Source organism: Scomber japonicus, chromosome 12, assembly GCF_027409825.1.
Source record: "Scomber japonicus isolate fScoJap1 chromosome 12, fScoJap1.pri, whole genome shotgun sequence".
Classification (NCBI taxonomy): domain Eukaryota; kingdom Metazoa; phylum Chordata; class Actinopteri; order Scombriformes; family Scombridae; genus Scomber; species Scomber japonicus.
The window spans coordinates 2,716,665-2,741,687 of record NC_070589.1 but is presented as its reverse complement, the minus strand read 5'-3'; the positions used below and the strand labels follow the sequence as shown (position 1 = coordinate 2,741,687).

The 25,023-nt window shown below is 39.5% G+C and overlaps 1 protein-coding gene across 1 annotated transcript in view; it reads left to right on the top strand.

Moving 5' to 3' along the window:
- LOC128369253 (tissue factor-like) overlaps window positions 1-23,221 on the top strand; it is a 29,354-nt gene extending 6,133 nt beyond the window's left edge. The window contains exons 2-7 of the mRNA XM_053330259.1: window positions 10,540-10,654; window positions 10,911-11,000; window positions 18,854-18,960; window positions 20,753-20,931; window positions 22,783-22,916; window positions 22,977-23,221. Coding sequence (XP_053186234.1) covers window positions 10,540-10,654; window positions 10,911-11,000; window positions 18,854-18,960; window positions 20,753-20,931; window positions 22,783-22,916; window positions 22,977-23,160 — 809 coding nt within the window. The 3' untranslated portion in view covers window positions 23,161-23,221. The remainder of the gene's footprint in view (window positions 1-10,539; window positions 10,655-10,910; window positions 11,001-18,853; window positions 18,961-20,752; window positions 20,932-22,782; window positions 22,917-22,976) is intronic.
- The last annotated feature ends 1,802 nt before the right edge of the window (window positions 23,222-25,023 follow it).

The window sequence follows — 25,023 nt, the reverse complement described above, 5'->3', positions numbered from 1 at the left end:
TGTAACCCCATGGCTCAATATTGCTGCCCATTTATAGAGATTCTTTGGTAGGACAGGTTTATTATTTGGTCATACATAGATGTCATTTTGTAAATTAGCTCCATTCTTTTCCCAAATGCTTTTTTTTTAGATTGTGGACTTTGTTGTTGCATGTCTTTTAGCATGGTATCGTCTATATTAGTTCGTTCTTCTAAGGTCAATATATTGAATTGACCTGCCGCAGCTGCTTTCGCGGTTTTATCTGCAAATGCATTTCCTAGAGAAACTTTATCAGTACCAGATGTGTGTGCTGCACATTTGCATACTGCTATTTTTCTTTATAATTGTACTTGTTTCCACAGCCATGGATGCTGCTATGACTGCTCTTACACAATGTGGTAGTGCACAAGCTACACTATCTAGCTTTGATGAAAAATAAGCTATAGGCTTCATCTTATCTCCATATTGTTGTGCCAATACAGAGGTCATAAAATGACCTTTACAGCCATCTGGTTTGTTATAGTCTGGCAATGCTAGTGCTGTACTGGACACTAACACTTGCTTTACTTCACAGAAAGCTTTTTCAGCTTCTTCAGTCCATTTTAGCTGAGATGTCATTTTAAGATCTTCTTCATACATTAATTTATTTAACAATGCTGTTATTTCAGCATAGTTTGGTATCCAATTTCTACAATAGTTTGTCAACCCCAGAAATGACATCTGCTTTTTTACTAAAGGTTTTGGAGCTTGGAGAATTGCAATCTTTCTGTCTTCCATTATTGTTCTTCCTCCTGCACTTAAATTATGTCCTAAATATTTAACTTGCATTTTACACATTTGGAGTTTACTTTTGCTTACTTTATGGCCTTCTTCAGCCAAATGCTTTAGTAAAGCTAAAATGTCTTCTTTACATGTTTTCAAATCAGGAGAGGCTAATAACACGTCATCTACATATATTAAAACTTGACTTCCCCCTGGGGGTTGAAACTTAGCCATGCTTGCACTCATTAATTGAGAATAGATAGTTGGACTTTCACAATAACTTTGAGGCAATCTAGTATAGGTATATCTTTGGCCTCCAAAGGTAAATGCAAACCAATATTGACTATCTTTATCTATAGGTACGGAGAAGAACACATTACTGATATCCACTACAGTAAATACTTTAGCATCTGCGGTCGCATGGGGTGGTTTATTAGGAACATCGAGGGAATAGAAATAGTGTGGTAGTCCTATCCCTCGTGAGAAGGAAAAAGTCTCCCTTCTGTAGTTCTGCTTTTCTTTTAACTACAATTCGCCCTTCTCGCGTAGGCACCAATCCTAATAACAACAATCTATCTCTCCCAAGGAGGTTAACTGGACATTCTGCAAACATCAGAATTGATAGACGGCAAGACGAGCCATCTGGATCTCTTAGATCTCATAGCCACACTGGCTCAGATTCTTCAACTTCAGTTAACTTCCCGCTCGCAGATCTTACTACTACAACATTGCCGTTAGTTTTAGCCTGTGGTACACCTTCCCTACAAGTAGTTCTGCAAGCTCCTGTGTCACACAAAAACATAATGGGTTTTCCATTTACCAACAATCTTACTTCAGGTTTCACATCATCCATTGAGAGTATATCTTGTAAATTTAATGTCATTGTGTTTTTGTTAATGTCGTGTTTTGTTTAAAGTTGTGTTTTGTTTAATGTTGTGTTTTTGTTAATATTGTGTTTTCCTTTTTGTCGTTGTGTTTTGTTTAATGTCGTGTTTTTGTTCATGTTGTGTTTTTGTTAATGTCGTTGTGTTTTGTTTAATGTTGTTGTGTTTTCCTTTTTGTCGTTGTGTTTTTGTTCATGTTGTTGTGTTTTCCTTTTTGTTGTGTTTTTGTTAATGTCATTGTGTTTTTGTTAATGTTGTGTTTTCCTTTTTGCCCTTGTGTTTTGTTAATGTCGTTGTGTTTTCCTTCTTGCCGTTGTGTTTTCCTTTTTCTTGTTGTGTTTTTGTTAATGTTGTTGTGTTTTCCTTTTTGTTGTTGTGTTTTGTTAATGTTGTTGTGTTTTCCTTCTTGCCATTGTGTTTTGTTAATGTCGTTGTATTTTCCTTTTTGTTGTGTTTTTGTTAATGTCATTGTGTTTTTGTTAATGTCGTTTTGTTTTTGTTAATGTCGTTGTGTTTTTGTTAATGTCGTTGTGTTTTTGTTAATGTTGTTGTGTTTTTGTTAATGTCATTGTGTTTTTGTTAATGTCGTTGTGTTTTTGTTAATGTTGTTGTGTTTTTGTTAATGTCATTGTGTTTTTGTTAATGTCGTTTTGTTTTTGTTAATGGCGTTGTGTTTTTGTTAATGTCGTTGTGTTTTTGTTAATGTTGTTGTGTTTTTGTTAATGTCGTGTTTTGTTTAAAGTTGTGTTTTGTTAATGTCGTTGTGTTTTTGTTAATGTCGTGTTTTGTTTAAAGTTGTGTTTTTGTTAATGTCATTGTGTTTTTGTTAATGTCATTGTGTGTTTGTTAATGTCATTGTGTTAATGTCATTGTTTTTGTTAATGTCGTGTTTTGTTTAAAGTTGTGTTTTGTTTAATGTCGTTGTGTTTCTTTTAATGTTGTGTGTTTTATTTAATGTCGTTGTGTTTTGTTTAATGTTGTGTGTTTTATTTAATGTCGTTGTGTTTTGTTTAATGTTGTTGTGTTTTGTTTAATGTTGTTGTGTCTTTGTTAATGTTGTTGTGTTTTGTTTAATGTTGTTGTGTCTTTGTTAATGTTGTTGTGTCTTTGTTAATGTTGTTGTGTTTTGTTTAATGTCGTTGTGTTTTTGTTAATGTCGTTGTCGTTTGCTCTTCAGGGCCACCGTAGCAAAGAGATCCCCTTTTGAAGTGATTTTGATGTAAGTGATCATGGTCTAAACTTACAGACCAGAGGGGTATTGCACGAAACCAGGATAAGGGATTAAGCTGGGATATGTTAGTTATCCTGGCTGAATTTAGCCTCAAGTCGTTTGCATGAAAGCAGGTTAAATTTAACCCGGCCCAGTTACTCTGGTGATTTATTCTCTGCAGCTAGCCTGCTCCAGACCTGAGGGGTATTGCACAAAAGTAGAATAAAGAAATCCAGGATAACTGAGCATGCGCGGCTTGATCTAGTCTGACCGGAGCATCTTGGCTTATTCGGTTGCACGTTTGCTGAGCCAGGATGAAAAGGCGCGGCTATGTCAAGCCAGGTGTAGATAGTTGGGATAAGTGCGTGTTCACGGCATTCTCAAATAGACCCACGGCATCGATCACAGAATCACAGATTGGAAAATGGAAAGGTGTTGCGCGTCATTCTTCACAGCCGCTGAACAACAGCTCCTGATGGAATTTCATGATGAGGTTAAAGAAATTATAAGAAAAAAAGGCAACACAAGCACTGTAATCAAGGAAAGGGAGAAAGCCTGGCAGACAATCGTGGACCGGCTCAAAACCTAAGTAGTGCAATTAATGTACAATTAATGGGTTAAGTATAGCTCATTGGGTAGAGCACCTGCCCCGTGTGTTGAGGCTACAGTCCTCGCTGCAGGCGACCCTGGTTTGAATCCTGCACCAAGCGGTCCTATACTACTTGTCATTTCCCCTCCCTGTCTCCAGTTTTCCTGTCTCTCTCTACTAACCTGTATATCAAAGGTAAAAAGCCCAAAAATATACTTTAAACTAACTATAAAAAAAAGTACAATTAATACAACAGTGCTCCACTAGAACTGTCAAAATTACAATTAAAGGACTAAAGAAGTTACTGTCCAAGCCCACTAATCAACAGTTGTACACTGTGATTTAAATGTGACAAGTAAAAGTGCATGCTACTCAGGAAATATAATTAAGTACAAACAATTATTATAATTAGGTGTAGGGCAGGGGGAGGGCACATCTGCAGCTGCAGGATGCACTTCTGCAGATGAGGAGACAGTGTTGCTGGACTCCAGGCTTGAGGTATCATGTCAATTTTATGGAAATGTCTTGCTCATTTAGCCCATAATGGAGATAAAGTCAGTGATTTGGTGCTAATAGAAAATAACCTGTGTAACAGGACCCAGATGCTGCTCAGCCTCAGAAGCAGCCAAGTAATATTGTGAGTATCGGCTAGTAAATAGTACAAAGTAAATCTACTGTACATTATACACAATAATGATACCACATGAATGACTATAAAATGACTGTTGCAATTAAACAGTCAACAGACTTTAATGAAACGACAATATAGTCTATCTGTAATATTTTAATGCAGGATAATTAAAATAATGCAACATATTTAGAAAGACCATGGTAATGCTGTAAAACCCATTAATTTGTCACATGATTGACAGAACTGCCAGATGAATCCCTGAGAATAATCTTAGCCTGGTTGTTAGCCTGGTCTGGAGCAGGCTAGCTGCAGAGAATAAATCACCATAGTAACTGGGCCAGGATAAATTTAACCTGCTTTCATGCAACCGACTTGAGGCTAAATTCAGCCAGGATAACTAACATATCCCGGCTTAATCCCTTATCCTGGTTTCGTGCAATACCCCTCTGGCTTGACATAGCCGCGCCTTTTCATCCTGGCTCAGCAAACGTGCAACCGAATAAGCCAAGATGCGCCGGTCAGACTAGATCAAGCTGCGCTTGCTCAGTTATCCTGGATTTCTTTATTCTACTTTTGTGCAATACCCCTCAGAGGCCTGTACTACGAAGCTGGATTTTCTCTTATCGAGGTAACTTCAGGGTTAACCCTGGGTTTTTCCGTCCTACGAAGCTGGTTCACTTCTTACCGGGGTAAATCACCATGGTAACTTATGCTGAACGGCTAACCTGCTCCGGAGCAGGTTATGTTCTGGATAAGAGATCAATGAGTACAAAAGCACCACCTCCTGACCAATCAGTTCTCTTAGAAAATGACCTGCCCATTCTTAAAAGATCCTGTCAACATTGGTGACAGGAGCACTTAGGAGAGAATGAGTTTTTAGAGATAGATACAATTTTTTAATTGACCAATATATGTATTTAAAAAATAATCCTTGAGGCACATGAGGGATATTATTCTGTATATTATACAGTTGATTTGACATCATTCACTCAAATAGTTGAAGTATAATAGGTTTGTATTTTGAATGTTGAATATTAAACTAACTTAATGTCTCTATGAAAGGAAGGGCACTGAGGAAGTGCTGTCCGTTTATATTGTCTGATAAATTAATATTGTATGATCTCATGAATTTACACATTAACAGAGTCAGCTATTGTCTGCCAGCATTCTTTCCTGGCTTTTGCTGCAGCAACAGTGTTGCTTTTGGCCTGGATGATGTGTTTGAATTCTTCATATTGTTGAAGAATAATTGTCTGCTCCTCCATGGTAAAGTAGTTTGCGCTGCAGAGTTTCTCCATGTTTATGATTGGTCAGACGCTGCAGACTCCTCCCCTTTATGTGAGCACGCAGTGATCCAGACTGGAAAACCCTGGGTTCAATTATCGAGTTGATAACTAGCTTCGTAGTACCGCCTCTGAGGCCTGTACTACGAAGCTGGATTAACATACCCAGGATATCTCTCCGTTATCTGGGTTGATTTACCCAGACATTCGCAATCTAGGATAAATGGAACTACGAAGCTGGGGCCTGTTTCAGGAAGCAGGTTCAACTAACTCTGAGTTAAAACCTTAACTCTAGGTTGATCAACTCTGAGCTGTCAAACTCAGAGTTTTCGGTTTCAGAACAAGTGCTAACAGTTAGTTCAATCAACTCTGAGTCAAAGTAACTCTGAGTGAAGCGTCTGCATGAGGAGATACCAAGCCCTCATCAATGGAGCACAGATAACATGATTCACCATGACAACAGGAGAAACAAAGGGCTCAGTCCTCCTACTTCTCCCCAAAGGAGTTAGAAATATTAATGAATACATGCAGACGATGAGTATATTAAAGAAAAGACAGTCAACAGTGAGTATTAATGAAAAAAAAGAGAAACATTTTGTCTCGAGTGGTCGATTTATTCAACATTTATATTCTGTGTATGTGTGAGTGCACAGCACATTTAACATTCATGCAGACCCCAACAGGTACAAAACGTAGGCCTACTTGGCAGTAACTGAATATGAAATATAAAAATATAGCTCAAACAAGTAAGGTATTGATTACAGGCAATTGTGGTGTTGTTTAGCCTGCCCTCATTAAACAGCATTTAAATGCTACATTCAACAAACAGAAATCTTCTAAGCAAAGAAGAAAGTCAATTTTTCAGCCATCCCAACACTGCCAGTATTTAATATTGTCTATTTGAAAGCAACACCTACATGCCTTTATACATACAACACTACAAAAGTGTAAACGTTTCAGTGCAATAGTCAAATTTAGTTTTATTTAAAGATTTATGTTTGGTCACTTTCACCTTAATTTAACAGTAGCTGGTATAGAGAGAGAGAGAAAGTTCCTCACTGGTAGCAAACCAGCGACATTGCCACTGTGAAGCATGAGCAGTAACCACTTGGCTATCAATCACCTTCAAATATTGCCTTTGTGACAGCCCGACAGACGGTTGCCATTGGAAACATGAACTTGAACAGAGAACTTATTCTGAACTGAGAGCATGTCCATGTGGTGTCGTGCAGGCGATACGAGGGCTGAGAATATTATTCAGATAAATTATTGATTGTACAGAAAAATGGAAACACTCAAACAGAACATCATCAGAGATAAAACATCCCAGCGGGGTCTGATCACCCTGACGGAGATTTGTGCTTCGTATTTGTGCTTCAATATTAACTGACTCTTTAAGAAAAGGACACACCATGTCTGACACCTCCTTCAAGTCTGGCTTTGTGAAACCGAAAAACCAGAGTTTCCCTCATCTCAGGGTTAACTAACTCAGAGTTTTCACTAAACCGGATGGCTGAAAAATTGACTTTCTTTTTTGCTTAGAAGATTTCATCAACTACTGAAATATATATCACATGTTGAGTGTAGCATTTAAATGCTGTTTAATGAGGTAGGGCAGGCTAAACAACACCACAATTGCTTGTAATCAATACCTTACTTGTTTGAGCTATATTTTTATATTTCATATTCAGTTGCTGCCAAGTAGGCCTATGTTTTGTACCTGTTGGGGTCTGCATGAATGTTAAATGTGCCACGCACACACATACACAGAATATAAATGTTGAATAAGTCGACCACTCGAGACAAAATGTTTCTCTTTTTTTTTCATTAATACTCACTGTTGACTGTCTTTTCTTAAATATACTCATCATCTGCATGTATTCATTAATATTTCTAACTCCTTTGTAGAGAAGTAGGAGGACTGAGCCCTTTGTTTCTCCTGTTGTCATGGTGAATCATGTTATCTGTGCTCCATTGATGAGGGCTTGGTATCTCCTCATGCACGAGCTTCACTCAGAGTTACTTTGACTCAGAGTTGATTGAACTAACTGTTAACACTTGTTCTGAAACCAAAACTCTGAGTTTGACAGCTCAGAGTTGGTCAACCTAGAGTTAAGGTTTTAACTCAGAGTTTGTTAAACCTGCTTCCTGAAACAGGCCCCTGTACTACGAAGCTGGATTAACCTATCCAGGATATCTCTCCGTTACCTGGATTGATTTACCCAGATATTTGCAGTCTAGGATAAGCGGTACTACGAAGCTGGTTATCAACTCGGTAAATCAACCCAGGGTTTTCCAATCTGGATCTCTGCGCGCTCACATAAAGGGGAGGTGTTTGCAGTGTCTGACCAATCACAAACATGGAGAAACCCTGCAGAGCAGACTACTTTACCATGGAGGAGCAGACAATTATTCTTCAACAATATGAAGAATTCAATCACATCATCCAGGCCAAAAGCAACACTGTTGCTGCAGCAAAAGCCAGGAAGGAATGCTGGCAGACTCTGCTGCTGACTCTGTTAATGTGTAAATTCATGAGATCATACAATATTAATTTATCAGACAATATAAACGGACACTCTGATCATTCAATGTCACTTTATTACGGCACAGGCATTTCGGGCAGAGTGATTCCTCAGTGCCCTTCCTTTCATAGCGACATTAGTTTAATATTCAACATTCAAAATACAAACCTATTATGCGCTTCAACCATTTGAATGAATGATGTCAAACCAACTGTATAACATACAGACTAATATCCCTCATGTGCCTCAAGGATTTTTTAAAAAATATATATTTTGGTCAATTAAAAAATTCCCTAAAAACTCTTGCTCTCCTAAGCGCTCCTCTCATGATCTGCGCACCAATGTTGACAGGATCTTCTAAGAATGGGCAGGTCATTTTCTAAGAGAACTGATTGGTCAGGAGGTGGTGCTTTCATACTCGTTGATCTCTTATCCAGAACATAACCTGCTCCGGAGGCCAGGGGCCTGTTTCAGGAAGCAGGTTTAACTAACTAGGAGTTAAAACCTTAACTCTAGGTTGACCAACTCTGAGCTGTCAAACTCAGAGTTTTCAGTTTCAGAACAAGTGTTAACAGTTAGTTCAATCAACTCTGAGTCAAAGTAACTCTGAGTGAAGCTTCTGCATGAGGAGATACCAAGCCCTCATCAATGGAGCACAGATAACATGATTCACCATGACAACAGGAGAAACAAAGGGCTCAGTCCTCCCACTTCTCCCCAAAGGATTTAGAAATATTAATGAATACATGCAGATGATGAGTATATTTAAGAAAAGTATTAATGAAAACAAGAGAAACATTTTGTCTCGAGTGGTCGACTTATTCAACATTTATATTCTGTGTATGTGTGTGTGCGTGGCACATTTAACATTCATGCAGACCCCAACAGGTACAAAACATAGGCCTACTTGGCAGCAACTGAATATGAAAAATAAAAATATAGCTCAAACAAGTAAGGTATTGATTACAAGCTGCTGTGGTGTTTAGCCTGCCCTACCTCATTAAACAGCATTTAAATGCTACAGTCAACATGTGATATATATTTCAGTAGTTGATGAAATCTTCTAAGCAAAAAAGAAAGTCAATTTTTCAGCCATCCCAACACTGCCAGTATTTAATATTGTCTATTTGAAAGCAACACCTACATGCCTTTATACATACAACATTACAAAAGTGTAAATGTTTAAGTGTAATAGTCAAATTATTTTATGGTTGGGCACTTTCACCGTAATTTAACAGTAGCTGGTATAGAGAGAGAGAGAGAGAGAGAGAGAGAGAGAGAGAGAGAGAGAGAGAGAGTTCCTCACTGGTATCGAACCAGCGACACGGTCACTATGAAGCATGAGCAGTAACCACTTGGCTATCAATCACCTTCAAATATTGCCTTTGTGACAGCCCGACAGACGGTTGCCTTGGAAACATGAACTTGAACAGAGAACTTGTTCTGAACTGAGAGCATGTCCATGTGGTGTCGTACAGACGATACGAGGGCTGAGAATATTGTTCAGATAAATTATCGATTGTACAAAAAAATGGAAACACTCAAACAGAACATCATCAGAGAATGATAAAACATCCCAGCAGGGTCTGATCACCCTCTGACGGAGATTCATGCTTTAATATTAACTGACTCTTTAAGAAAAGGACACACCATGTCTGACACCTCCTTCAGTCTGCGGGCTTCAACTAAAAAGGAGGAGAAACTCAGGGTTAGTTGAAGAAAACCTGCTAGCGAGCAGGTTAGGTTCACGGAGTATGTTGCCAGGGTAACTGACTCAGAGTTAAGCTGAACTGGCTTTGTGAAACCGAAAAACCAGAGTTTCCCTCATCTCAGGGTTAACTAACTCAGAGTTCTCACTAAACCTGCTTTCTGAAACGGGCCCCTGTACTACGAAGCTGGATTAACCTATCCAGGATATCTCTCCGTTACCTGGGTTGACTTATCCAGATCTTCGCAGTCTAGGATAAACTAATATCCCTCATGTGCCACAAGGCTTATTTTACAAATATATCTTTTCGTCAATTTTTTACAATTACAATAAATAAATACAGTTATTATGCTCCCTGATCCTTTGATCTCAGGATGTCAAACCTACAGAATAATATCCCCCACGTGCCTCAATGATTATTTTTTAAATATATATTTTGGCCAATTAAAAAATTGCATCTTTCACTAAAAACTCTTTCTCTCCTAAGCGCTCCTCTCGCGATCCACGCACCAATGTTGACAGGATCTTTTAAGAATGGGCAGGCCATTTTCTAAGAGAACTGATTGGTCAGGAGGTGGTGCTTTTGTACTCATTGATCTCTTATCCAGAACATAACCTGCTCCGGAGCAGGTTAGCCGTTCAGCATAAGTTACCATGGTGATTTACCCCGGTAAGAAGTGAACCAGCTTCGTAGGACGGAAAACCCAGGGTTAACCCTGAAGTTACCTCGATAAGAGAAAATCCAGCTTCGTAGTACAGACCTCTGATCATGTGTACGAATGACTTATAAAATTTAGCTGAAGCTTATGTGAAGCTCCAGCAGTCTAACATACACAAATCGAGGAACCTCCAGGGGGAAAAAGGGTAATGGGTGTTTTGTTCTAAAAAACACAGCTACTTTGGAAGAAATACCAACTTGATTTGTCTAACTCAGACCTATCCTTCAAATGTCCTACTGTCATTCATAGATGGTGTCTCTCTGCCCAAAGCAGAGAACGTACTTTGGGTGTCTCTGGACTTTAAAACAATCCTCACCTGGACTACCACTCCATCTAACGACACATACACTGTCCTGTACTCTTGGTGAGTTCATATGCATTCCTGTATGTGTTACTGGAGAAGTGGACTAATTAAGGAAGAAACAAAATTGAGATTAGTTCACTTTCCCATTCAGGAGAATGGTAAAGTGTGTCCTTTGACTGGTACTATATATTATTTCTAGACAATAATCAGTACATTCCTACATGATGCACATTTGAATTACAAAGTAAAGTCTGGAATGTGTTTGCACATATGTTGATGTTTGATTTTTGTTTGTTTTGTCATGTGAGGGGATCAGGGATGACAGTAACTGGATGGAGAGTCCTGACTGCATCCGAGTATCAGAATCAGAATGTGATCTGACCAACCACCTTGATCCCCTCAACAGGTAGGAAAATGACACTGTTTTAGTCAAGTTAACTTTGTTCATCATTTATAGTCCTATATAATATTACTACATGGTAGTATTGGTGACTTACTTCTCCATTGACATAACTCACTTTACATTTTCATGCAATTTTTATTGATTTCGTATGAATACAATCAGAAAATACTCTTATTAAAGTCTTCTTATTAAATCTAATCTTATTTAATTTAAACATATAGTTATATCGTTTTTGATATTTCAGTAATGATGAAGTATAATATTCTATGGACTGTGTCTTGTCCAGCCTCTTCAGAAAAAAATGGAGAGTAGATAAATTATTCATATCACACCCATATCAGGATCATCACTTAGCTCAGTAGTGTGGACTAGTGGTAATGAGACCAGGGTGACCACACTCAGCAGTTTTCAATTTACTACTATGAAAATAGAGGCCTATACCATCTACATGCAGAGTGTTGCCTAAACAGTGTTGTTTAGGCATGGGCCGGTATGAGATTCTGGTGGTATGATAACCATAAGCAAAAATATCACGGTTTCACAGTATGGCGGTATTGCGATTACAGCTCTAAAATGTTCCTAAAAGGAAGAAAAATAAAGACAGTTAATTTAACCTGAATCTGTAATGACGGTCTGAGGTGATATTCTACGCTGCAGCTGCACCACCTGAGGGATTTCTGACCTGCGCTTTCTGTCTTTGACCAGACAAAAAACAGCTCATACCTTAGGAACGGTATGACAGAAAATTTTGCGGTTTCGGTTATCGTGGCTTTTTCATCGTGGTATACCTTGAACACGGTTATCATCTCATGCCTAGTGTTGTTATACTAAAATATAACCTTAAAACAGATTATCCAGTTTAAGTAGTCAACTATTATCAATTTCATTGTAACCATCTATAATGAAGCGATGTGAACTAGGGCCATTTCTTTGTTGTTGGGCTTTGGATACAGGTTTTGCTGTCAGCAATACTTACCGTACCGTACTGTCCTCTTCCGCTTATCCGGGTTCGGGTCGTGGGGGCAGCAGCCTAATCAATTCCCTCTCCCCAGCCACTTCGTCCAGCTCTTCCCGGGGGATCCCGAGGCATTCCCAGGCCAGCTGAGAGACGTAGTCTCTCCAGCGTGTCCTGGGCCTTCCTCGGGGTCTCCTACTGGTGGGATGTGTCCTCCCATGTCCGGGTTTTTGCCTCAGCGACCGCCTTAGCTGCGCTCCGCTTGGTCTGCCGGTACCTGTCTGCTGCCTCCGGAGTCCCACAGGCCAAAAAGGCCCTATAGGACTCCTTCTTCAGCTTGACGGCATCCCTCACCGCCGGTGTGACAGGCACCGACCACCTTGTGGCCACAGCTCCGGTCGGCCGCCTTAACAATGGAGGCATGGAACATGGCCCACTCGGACTCAATGTCCCCCGCCTCCCCCGGTATGTGGTCGCAGCTCTCCCGGAGTTGAAACTCTCTCTGACAGGAATCTCTGCCAGACCTTCCCAGCAGACCCTCACAATACGTTTGGGTCTGCCCGGTCTGACCGGCATCCTCCCCTACCATCGTAGCCAACTCACCACCAGGTGGTGATCAGTTCACAGCTCCACCCCTCTCTTCACCCGAGTGTCCAAGACATGCGGCCGCAAGTCCAACGACACGACTACAAAGTCAATGTCAACACTGCTCGGGTTCAGATTGGGGGGGCTGTTCCTCCCAATCACACCCTTCCAGGTCTCACTGTTGCTACCCCCAGCAGAACGAGGGAATCCCCATGGGGAGTGTTTTCCAGCACCCCTTCCAAGGAGTCCAAAAAGGGTGGATACTCTGAGCTGCTGTTTGGACCATAGGCACAAACAACAGTCAGGATCCGTCCCCCCACCCGAAGGCGGAGGGAGGCTACCCTCTCATCTACCGGGGTAAACTCCAACATACAGACACCAAGCCGGGGGGCAATAAGTATTGCCACCCCTGCCCAGCGCCTCTCACCAGTGGCAACTCCAGAGTGGACAAGAGTCCAACCCCTCTCGAGGAGACTGGTTCCAGAGACTGGTTCCTTCCCCACCAGAGAGGTGACGTTCCACATCCCTAGAGCTAGCTTCTGCAGTCGAGGGTCGGACTGCCAAGGTCCCCGCCTTCGGCTGCCGCCCAGCTCTCATTGCACCAGACCCCTTTGGCCCCTCCCACTGGTGGTGGGTCTGTGGGAGCAGGGTCCCATGACCCTTATTTGGGCTGTGCTCGGCCGGGCCCCATGGGTGAAGGCCCGGCCACCAAGCGCTCGCCCCCGAGCCCCATCCCCAGGCCTGGCTCCAGGGGGGGGCCCCGTTGACCCGCGTCCGGGCAAGGGACATGAAAAACCATCTATCTTTGTCATCATTAGGGTCTTCTGAGCTACCTTTTGTCTGGCCCCTCCCCCCCGGACCTCTTTGCCATGGGAGACCCTACCAGGGGTATAAAAGCCCCCGACAACTGAGCTCCTGGGGTCATTGGGACACGCAAACCCCTCCACCACGATAAGGTAGTAGCTCAGGCAGGGGAGTAATACTTATTTAATCAAAAATGATATAATAAAACTAAGGCTGTCAAAGTTAATAATGCGTTGCAAATTAATTTTAATGGCCTATTAAAATCTGGATAATGCATCCTTAAAATAACAGTGAAATATACAACAGTGACTTCAGACTGTTCTTTTTTTGGTCAGTAGAGCAATTGCTTTCCTCTGCCTTAAAATAGCAACGCACCTACAACTCACCAAACCACACCTCATTTTGAGACCAATATGCTCATAGGCGCACAGACAGGTGCAAGTGCATTTGCTATTTAGACAATATGGGTGCAGGGCAAGAAAATGACAACTGCATTGGTCTGAAACTAACAAGGACACGTGTCGTGCCCACCATCATCTGTGCTCCAGGTGCAAAATAGGGCCCTTTGTGTGTAAATGGGTGAGTGAATGTAACGAGTTCCTAACAGACATCATACGTGACAGCAGATTTTTGGAACATGCAGTAGCCTATTTCATTGTTCTGGATGTTTCAATAATAATATACATTTGCATAAACAAACATATGTATCCACTCCCATGTTAGCAAGAGTATTAAAAACTTGAAAAATATACCTTTGAAGTACAAAGATAGTATGACCTCATTGTTCTGCCTTGGTGTGTTGAACATATGTTGGTCAGAACAAATAGTGTGTAGATGTTATGTGTCTATGTTAAAGGCTCATTTGTGTAGGATGAGGCCCCAGGTTAAGAACAGATTAGTTCCATGCATGGCCTAGTTACTGGATGTAACATGTGTGGAGCATACTAATGTAACGTGAAGGTTCGATAGGTGGTATTTGGACACTCTTCATGAGAGAAAACAGCAGGATGGAGACAGATGACTTTTAGGCAGAACTTTACTGTAGCTTCCGGCATGAGAATACAACAACAACCTCACTTCCTCATCAAAATATGCTAGTGTAACTATCTGAATCTGTAAATATGTAAATACTAAAGCACAAATATATAACTACTTAACTGCACAAACATTGTAAATATATTGCTGGTAAATTAACTCAAATTAAATACACTAACATCAATTTTGCAGTGTGACTGTTCAGTAATCTGACTATGAACAGACATCACAACAAAAAAGTTAAAAAGTTCAAAGTTCAAAGCCAACTTTATTGTCAATCCTGCTACATGTGCAGGAAATGTAGAGGATTGAAATTATGTTACTCTCAGACCGTGAGGTAGACAACAATAAAATGAATAAAAACAATAATCATAAAGTGGCTGGTGCTGTTATGTGTGTGTGTGTGTGTGTGTGTGTGTGTGTGTGTGTGTGTGTGTGTGTGTGTGTGTGTGTGTGTGAGTGTGTGTGTATTTGTTGGGAGGGTAGGGGCGAGAGGTGGAGGGGGAAGACCAGTTTAGTTTTGGGGGACTAGACTATTGGCTATTGACTATCCTGTGTTGGCAGAGGGGTGATAATTTGTTGGGGTCAAGTTTTCATGGCAGGGTGCAGAGTGGGGAGAGAGTTCAGCTTCTTCACAGTCTGGTGGATGAAGCTGTCCTTCAGTCTTGAGGTGCGAGCCTGAAGGCTGAATCTCCTCCCACATGAGAAGACACTGAAGAAGCTGTGTGAGGGATGGGTGGGGCTGCAGATGTCCATAAGAGAGGGGAGTGAGGCACCAATGATATTCCCCACTGCATTCACTATGTGCTGGAGGGTTCTCTTGTTGGAGGAGGTTCCAAACCACACAGTGATGCAGCTGGTCAGGATGCTCTCAATGGTGGCATGGTAAAAGGAGCACATGATGAACAACATTAAGCTAAACTGATCAGTACATGTACATTAAGCGGCCCATTCCAGAAATTTCACGTCTCCCACTTTTTTTTTAATTAAGAAAAAAAAAATCTTCAATGAATCAGTATTGAGTAATAATACTAATTACATTAACCTTTCACTGATAATAATGCCTGATGCATATTTTAGGCATAATTTTACATAAAATATTAATTAAATGACTCTTACCACACACAACGACTCTTGATTCATATTTTCAATTTGAATTAACATAAAAATAATTCAGGCAAATTTTTTGTGTTTTTGTATTTATAATATCAGTTGTTTAGAATATCTTTCTGTATAATATAAAATTTCAGTAATAAACTTTTTTGTATTTGTCCCAATGTTCTTGTCAACTCAATGTTCTTGTTACTTCTGTTATAAAACTGCATAAAAAACTGCAAAGACATTCAAAAAACACGTGACCTGCACCAAGTGATGTCACTTCCTTTGGCAGGAAACTTTCTTCTGTCATTATTTAGTACAAAATGCTGAGAATACACGGACAGTAGATTCATTATGGGTCAAATCTGTTTTTGTGATATTGCAGGGAATCTCTATTTCATTTAAATAATAATAATAATATGAGAAAAATAAATGAAATTCTGTTTTTAGGCATGCCATGTGGTATCTGTTTTGAGGTTACAAAATGGAGTTAAAGCACAAAATTGTGTACAATAAATAAATAAAAATAAAAAGAGTTGACAGTGAGTAAGGGAGTCCAATGTATCTCATACATAGAAGCATTTTACATTATTTTACTTTAATTATGGATTCTCTGTCATTTTAATGTAAAAGGTACATTTATGGGATACCATCCCATCCCAGGTTCATTTCTGCTTTAGGAGGATGAAGCTGTCAGCAGCAGAAAGGCAACGGCAATACAGGGCACAGCGAGATGCCCACCCTATGAAAAGGGTAGAAAATTTGCAGAAAAACAAATAGGTGGCACAAAAGGTGAAATGCAGGGCAGACAAGCATATTTTATTGTTTCAGACAATGGAGGTCAGGACAAAGAAAAATAAAACAGGCGAATTCCAAATTATACAGAGAAATTAATATATTAAAAGATTTTGCTAAAACAGAAAACAACCGCCATCCAGAAATACCACAAACGCCTCCAGAGTCCCAGCCTCCTGACCCATGTGTCTGAATCCTCTCGATCAAAAACGTGGAAACAAATGAGGAAAAAAGGAAAAGAGAAAGAGCAGCCTTGCGCCTCTCTTGTTGAAGTTTCAGTGACATCACCAGGACTGAAAGTGATGGTGGGTGTCTCTCAGCCAATGAGGGATGAGAATCAAAGGGGTTTATGGGATCTTAAGTTCAGGGTGATCTACCTCCAGACCTGAGGGAGGGGCTGAGGCCCACCAGGCGTCCCCCATTTGTTTAAGGCAGTGATTCTTAACCGTAGGGCCGCGGCCCAAACTTGGCCCGCAAGCGCCACCTAGAGGGCTGCAGAGAACATTCAGTTTTGCACCTGAGGGCCGCGAAGGCCACGGGACTGCATAGGTTATCAACTGAAGACACCAGAGATGTTATCCATGAGACGCTCAGTTACAATGCAGTTTCTGACCACATGGTGGCGATAATGCGTCAGTCAGTAGTTTAACATGTTCACAGAAGAACAGAAGAAGACATTCAGCTAGCCGCTCAGCTCTAGCAAAAGTGATGGAGACATTTTTAAAATGTAAAAAAGAAGACAAAAGTGGTGCTGACCCCCCTGAAAAGACTAAAATTACTCAGGGCAGTTAAACAAGCACAAATATAGTCACATGACACACCGTTTTGTTCAGAAGAAGCTCAGCACAACAACAGGTCAAACACCGAGCAACTGATTGCACCATTTGCAAAAATGCTCCTCTGTGTAAGCACTGCATGCCTGCAGTGACCGCTGTCCTCGTATCTTTAATTTTCACGACAAACTACACATCAAATAAAAGCTGAGATTTCACTGATTCCAGCAGCAATTCCATTACTGTGAAAACTCTCGGAATAAACATCAAAGAAAAATCCAAACAAACTTCCCATTGTAAATTTATAACTACAAATTTTTCAGGTTAACAGTTGTGTCTGGTCGCATTATATTCCTAGCAACAGCTACTCCAATGTTTCTGGATCATTTTGAGTCGATTCAAGCCACTTTCCATTTATTGACATGGCATGGGGGATGAATTGCAGATAGCCTGCCTCTCGTCCTCAATGTGAACACACAGTCTTTGTCTCCATCTAGTGGTTTGAACTGTACTGGACAGATTTTATGAATAAGTTTGACTGGGCCCCGGGGCCCTCTGCACTGAAAAATTGGGCCTTAAGGTAAAAAAGGCTAATAACCCCTGTTATAGAATATGGGCAATTGTTTTAGTTTCTCTGCTCAAACATCAGAAAAAATATTTGGAGCACTTCAATTTTTTATCCATTATCCATTTATTGCCTTTATAAATATTTTTAGTTTCAGTAGGCTCAATCACCAAAACAACCTTCTATCAGCTTAAGAACATATCCAGAGTGAAGGGTTTTATGTCTCAAACAGACCAGGAGAAGTTGATTCATGCTTTCATCTCAAGTAGACTCGACTACTGTAACGGTCTTCTGACTGGACTCCCACAAAAAAGCATTAAACAGCTGCAGCTCATTGAGAACGCTCCAGTTTTAACCAGAACAAAGAGATTAGAGCACATTACTCCAGTTCTAAAGTCTTTACACTGGCTCCCAGTCAGCTATAGAATAGATTTTAAAGTTCTGCTACTGGTCTACAAATCACTGAATGGTTTAGGTCCAGAATACATGAATAACATGTTAGTAGAATATAAACCCAGTAGAGCTCTGAGATCTACTGACTCAGGTCAGATAGTTGAGCCCAGAGTTCAAACTAAACATGGTGAAGCAGCTTCTAGCTGTTATGCTGCACACAACTGGAACAAACTACCAGCAGCACTGAAATCAGCCCCAACTGTGAACACTTTTAAATCCAGGTTAAAAACACTTCTCTTCTCCTGTGCTTATGATTGAGCTCTTTTAAAGCACTTTACATTTTAATCTTTCATTTGCACTCTATGTCCTTTTAATGATTTTAAAGCTAATTTATGATTTTATGCTGCAATCTTATATTTAATGCTTTATTCTAGCATTTTATGTATTTCTTTCTATTTTTCTGTACTTTGTTTTTATTATGGGGGTGGGGAGTGGGGGGGGGGGGGTTAATTGTATGTTTTAATGTTTCTGTTTTATGTAAAGCACATTGAGTTGCCATTGTGTATGAAATGCGCTATATAAATAAAACTGCCTTGCCTTGCCTTGCCTAGGCTGGCTGGTTTGGCTTGGTGGTGCAAAATAACAGGAAGAAACCACAACAAAAGGCAAAATGGACTCTCATGGATGAAGTACACACAAAACACACTGTTTGATTTCCATTTTGGCCAAAGAACTTTTATTTCATTAAATGTCCTCATTTTATACCAATGACTCTAACGTCTTTAAAAAATATATGTGTATACACCATATTGCTTCCTCTCCAATCCATATTGATGTAGTCCTATTTTGACAGGCTCTACTCTGCTGACATCAAAACAGAAGCTGCTACCATGGACTATGACGATTACCAAGACGAGCCCCCTCACACTTATTCCCCACACATCAACCCCTATAAAGAGAGTAGGTAACACACATACACACACACACACGCACTAGATATAGAGAGCCAATAACAAAGATGTTTGACAAGATTTCTGCCCTATTAGTATTAAGTTGTAAATTGCATTAATTAATATTTTTCTATTAAAACATCATCAAATGACCACATGTAATGTGAAAACAGTTGGCCATATAGTGATGAATCTACGTAGTGATTTACTTAGTTCCCCTCTGCCCTACATAGCATTTTTAGTTTTTTTTTTTTTTAATTTTTAATTTTTATTAAGCACATAAGTTTGTACACTACTTACCCAACATTAAACTGCAGCTGGTGAACATGATGGAGCATTTAACATTTACAATAAGACAAATATTAGCAAGAGTTAGAAGATGACTGAATATTGAACTTACATTTGTCTGGTGGCGAGAAACACAACTCCAAATGGATGCTAATATCACTATGCAATAATGCTAAAATATTTGTCATAATGACTTCATAAAATGACAGTATATCATATGTGTTTACAAGATGGCCTGCTGCCCGCAAATGCCCCAAAAGTGTATTAATGCATCATAAGGGCAGTGTTTCCCCTAGAAATGTTTGTAGCAGCGCTGCTGTGTGTCGGTAACCTAGCAACACTAGGGGGGTCCGGAAGAAAATTTGAAAAATAATAGAGCTGCAACGATTATTTTGATAAACGATTAATCAGTTGATTATTTTTTCGATTAATCAATGAATCCGATAAAAAAAAAAAAAAAATTAAATTTCCACCAAACAATTTTTTTTCAAATTGACAATGCAAAAAAGTGCTCAAACTACATGTTGCTGCTTGGATGTTAAAGTAATGTTAAATTATAAATTATAATTTAAACAAAACAACTAAATGTTAATGTCTGATAGCTTTAACAAAATAACATCCACATGTATGCTACACAAAAATAGGTATTTTCTGTAAATACAAGATAAATAATAATAATGGTTTATTTTTGTAGTAACCAGTTTTACTTTTTCTGCTGCTGACTGTGAGATCTGAGCAGGTAGAAGCTGATAGTTCACTAACTATAACCAGGGAGCACACTTCAACAAGGTTAATGATCCGCACAGTGACATTATATCATTGATATGATGCGCAAAAGCGATAGAAAACCGATCGTTTTTGTGCACGCGCACAGTCACTCTAGCACTGTTGCTTGCTCGCCCCAGATTCCGGGAGCGTCAAGGATATCAATATGCAGGAGAGTCGGGCTGTCTGCTTTTATCCTCCCCCTACTTCAGTAGCTTATGAAGGGAGGGGGCAGGTTGTGTTATGTGTGCCTAGCCTACACCGAAGCCAAAAGCGAAGTTAATTTATATGGTTAACTAGCTGCGAGCAACTTCTAATGAAATCGAGCAAGTGATCAGCATAGCACAGTCATTTTTGCAGCGGCGCTGACAAATGTACATAGGGGAAACACTGATAAGGGACATTTTTGATGTAAAAATAAATAGTTGGCGGGCATAACAGAGAGGTACAACTGAGATCATCTACATCTTTGTGAAAGAGATACAATTTCTATGAATGATGTGCTTCCAAAATCATGTACATGGAATAAAATTAGTCCCAAAATTGACCCTTGACTGAATACCACAATTATATGAGGAAATCCATTTAAAAGTGTTTGGGATATACCCACAGAGCACCACAATATGTTTAATGGTGCCATTAAAAACCAACTCACATCTTTCAGCTTTATGAATAAAATACTTTCAGTTTATATTAATAATAATCCTGCCACGTAGTTTGAACTCCACTGTGTTTTTTTTATCTGTCAGGTAAGATCAGTGCAGTCAAGTTCAGTGTGGAGGTTGTAGAAGAAAGCAATGTGACTGTGATGATCACTGATCCTGTGACCAGTATCCATAAACAAGGGAGACAACTCACAATCAGAGATATTCTCAAAGATGACCTCAAGTACAAGATCAACTACTACAAGTCTGGAAGCACAAGAACGGTACTCCCCTGCCAACACTCACCATGACATACAAGTTTGTCACCCATATTACAGTTTCAAGGAAACATTATTAAAAGTATACTATTGTTAACCACAATAATCAGGCATGATGTTAATCAGACATGTTTTCTGCAGAAACTGCATTTTCTATTTATTTTTACTCATCTATACTTTCACCGACACATTCAAACATCAACAAATGTTTATAGACATTTATGTTTCTTCTTTCTTTCATAGTGTTTTTATGTTGTTGTTTTTTAAATGAGAGGAATATTTGAAGGCTAATATCCCAAAAACTAAAAGTGCAAAACTATTCAAACTATTTGAGCTCCTCAAAAATGCAATGGCATACTATAATAACTAATAATAATAATAATAATAATAATAATAATGATAATAATAATAATGATAATAATAATAATAATGATAATAATAATAATAATAATGATAATAATAATAATAATAATAATAATGATGGCACTTTCATGCTTGGGTACTGAAATTGCTAGGACCCTGGCCTCGCATTTTCCCTGGCCTGGGCCCTAATGAAATGAATTCATCATAATTAATCATTAATTATTCCAATTGGTGTAACTTTTCTATGATGCCTGCACCTATGATTAATGTAAACTTATTTAATTGGATGTACAAGTCAATCACAGTGTTCAACTTAGTCTAAAGTTGGCTGCAGTTGAATTTTTTCAGCAAGCATGGCTGACCATGAGGCAAGGAAGAAGTACAGCACATTTTAATTAATCAATCATAATATTAAAGTTCATCATTTGTGTTTAAACTGTGTTTAAAGTAAACATGATTTATATTTCATCAGTCCCATTATGTCATTGATTTCTTTGAGCACATCTTCCCAAAATGTGTGAATGTGAATGCAGTCTAATAGACAGTGGGCATATGAACCTTCCTTGATCTTACACTTACTTCAAAACTGTGATGGATCTGGGTTCACTTTGTTCTGCTTCAATGGGGTGATATATAATCTATGAGTAATCCTAAATTGGAGTTCTTTGGCCTTATCAGTAGTAGACACCCAGACAAATTAAGCCACACTCCTTGTTTTTTATTTTAGCACCAAGGTCCTTTTCCCATTCTGATTTAATCTTGGTTGTGTTTTCTTTCATTATCTTACGGAATGCTGCATAGATTTGTGTAACTAGTTTGGTAGGATCAGTATTGTCAAGTAATATGTCTTCTAATGGAGAAGATGTGTATCCATATTGTGACAGTTTAAGGGTAGATGCAGCATAACTGTGTAACTGAAAATACCTAAAAAATTGGGTGACTGGAATTTCATATCGACTTTTCAACTTATGTCTCTTACCTACGTTCACACTGCAGGCCTTAAAGCTGCTGTTGGTAACTTTGAGGAGAGAGAGGACTTAGCATCAAATTTGAAGAAGTTCAACTGTCGGATCCCTCCCCCTCCCCCTCCCTCTCCACTGCACTCCTGCCCTGCCTCCAAAGTCCCTCCCCCAGAGGAGGCTGACGTGCGCGTGACCATATGCACGCGACCACGTGTATTCATGTATACTAACTGCAACATTGTAGCTACTTACTGATATACAGTATATATAAGAACAGCGTTGCCTTTGAGAAACACACACATGGAAGGCTGCTCAATACCGAGGTAAAATTACTTAAAATAAAAAAAGGTTCACACTAAAATGCTAATATGAATTAATATAGTAAATATACTATAATTTCAACTTTTTCAACATATAAATGCAGTAGTCACATCAAGAATTTCTAAGCATCCAAATGTCAGAATGGTAAGTTAGATAAATGTATAGATGTTTAGGTGAGTGTTTAGTAATATTTTCTATTCTTACCGAGCAGAGAGACATCATATCTGACTACAGTATAGCAAACGTGTCAGGACTGGATCCAGGAGTGAGTTACTGCTTTACGGTAGCAGCTTTCATCCCCTCCAGACCCAAAGACTTGCAGCACGGAGCCTGGAGCATTCATCAGTGTACACGACCTGAACAAGGTACGCACAAATTATACCTTTTAAGTATAACATATGCCAGACCCCTCTGCCTAACTCTGACCCTCATTATCCTTCTAGAGATGAATGTTGGAGCATTAGTAGGTGGACTATTCATCCTGCTCATAGTCCTGATCATCATCGTCACTGTGACCATCCTTTGCTGCAGATGCTGCAGACAAAGAAACAAAACCCTACAAACGTCTCAGTCCTCTACAGTCGTTTAGTCTATGACTGTGTGTGTGTGTGTATGTGCATGCATGTGTGTGCACAGGTGTGTATGTGTGTGTGTGTAGGGGGAGGAGTGGGGTGTGGTGTCTTTCAAACACAGGAAGCTGGTCTTTCTTTAGTTGTCCTGTCTGAAAAACATTACAACAACATATTTTAGATTACGTCTACAGCATAGCATACAGCATTTGATATTATGTTTAATCTTAAAAGCTAACTCTGACCATTCAAGTAGTATTCTGCTTAACATGAAATACCTGCTGCATCTTCTAAGCCCCTATGCAAGGTCAGACTAAATGTATACCATCCCCTCATGCCTTTACTAACAAATCAAAATCTAACCTGGGCATTGTTTTTTTCTACACTGTTAGTATTCTTAACCACTTAACGCACGCTGTTCCGTCTACGGAACGGGACGGATGTTAGGAGGTAGCCACAAGTTCTTCTGGATGTTTTAAACACCAACCCTTAAACATATATATTCATGCCGTACATCGTTGGAAAGCTTAGATTGTCCTGATTCATTCAAGACCGCTCACGACTTATATGGTTGCTCACAGCCCTAATAGTATTAGCGATTAGCTCGGCTAGCCCCTGAGCTAAGTAAGAAAAGCTATAATGCCTACATACCTTCAAAGTCTTCCCTTTATCCACAACGATCATCTTATGACTCAGGACTTTCTGTACAGCTCGCCAAATATCCATTCTTGTGAAATATGAAATCCGTTTCCATAAAACCGAAATACTTTCCTCAATATGTCCATGTATTTAGTCCAACACGTAACGTAATAACACAAATAACAAACCATATACGGTCCGTTTACGTCATTTCTTGACCTGCACGTCCATTTCAGAGTACACGTGACTCGATGTTTACGACCGTGAGCCTCTTCTGCTTCTGACGACACCACACACCAGTCAATCGGTGTTTAGGATTAGGCAGTACATGTCTCCAAAGCCAATGAGGACATGTGACCGACAACAATGACGACATGGCTTTGATTGACTGCTGTTCCAGCCTATGGAAATATTCGGTGAAATGAAGTTGATAACCTTTTAGCCAATAGTCAGAGGTTTCCGACGGCGTATGACACTAAGCTATTACGTTTGGCTGTCCATAAACAAACTCCAAGCGTAACCGTCTATATCCTGCTGAGAGGTCCCTGAATGTCTGTACACATGTCATTGTAAAGGCAAACCTATAGGCGAGTAAACAACCCCATCATTGTAACCTCTGCCACTCTTTGTCAGTAAGTCACAGAATCACACAGACACTTTTACAAGAATCCCGAGAGTGTTTCCTTTCCAATGATACCAGACATATCTCTGAGTCTCAAACTATGTGGGATCTGTGCTGCTCACAACTTGGGCATGTCGTTTAGGCTAACAGCATAAAAAACAGGGGCGTGTGTTAAGTGGTTAATTATGGTTTGTTTACCTTGGTGTTTTCTCAAATCTTTGTCATGACCACAACTAGTAACCAGTATGTAAATAATGCTATTTAGTAACATCTAATGGCTAACAATAATTACATCCACTAACACTTTTCCATAAATATACACTATTATATGTATCCTAATGTGATATAACTTTTTATGATTTGTATGATTTGATTTATTTTGTTTCTCTTTTGTGTAAAAAAATAAACTTGTTGATCAATAAAGCAATAAAATACAAAAATACAAAATTTCAGCACCAAATCCTGTCATTGTCTTTTGTGAAAGGTCACCAATGACCTGATTTGATATAATGCAAATCTTAAACCTGCTTCTTCACTCTTCAAAGTTTATATCTGCTGTGTTAAGACGGCAAATGCAGTGATCACAACAGTGAAGTTTGCACAACAGACAATGAGTGCTATT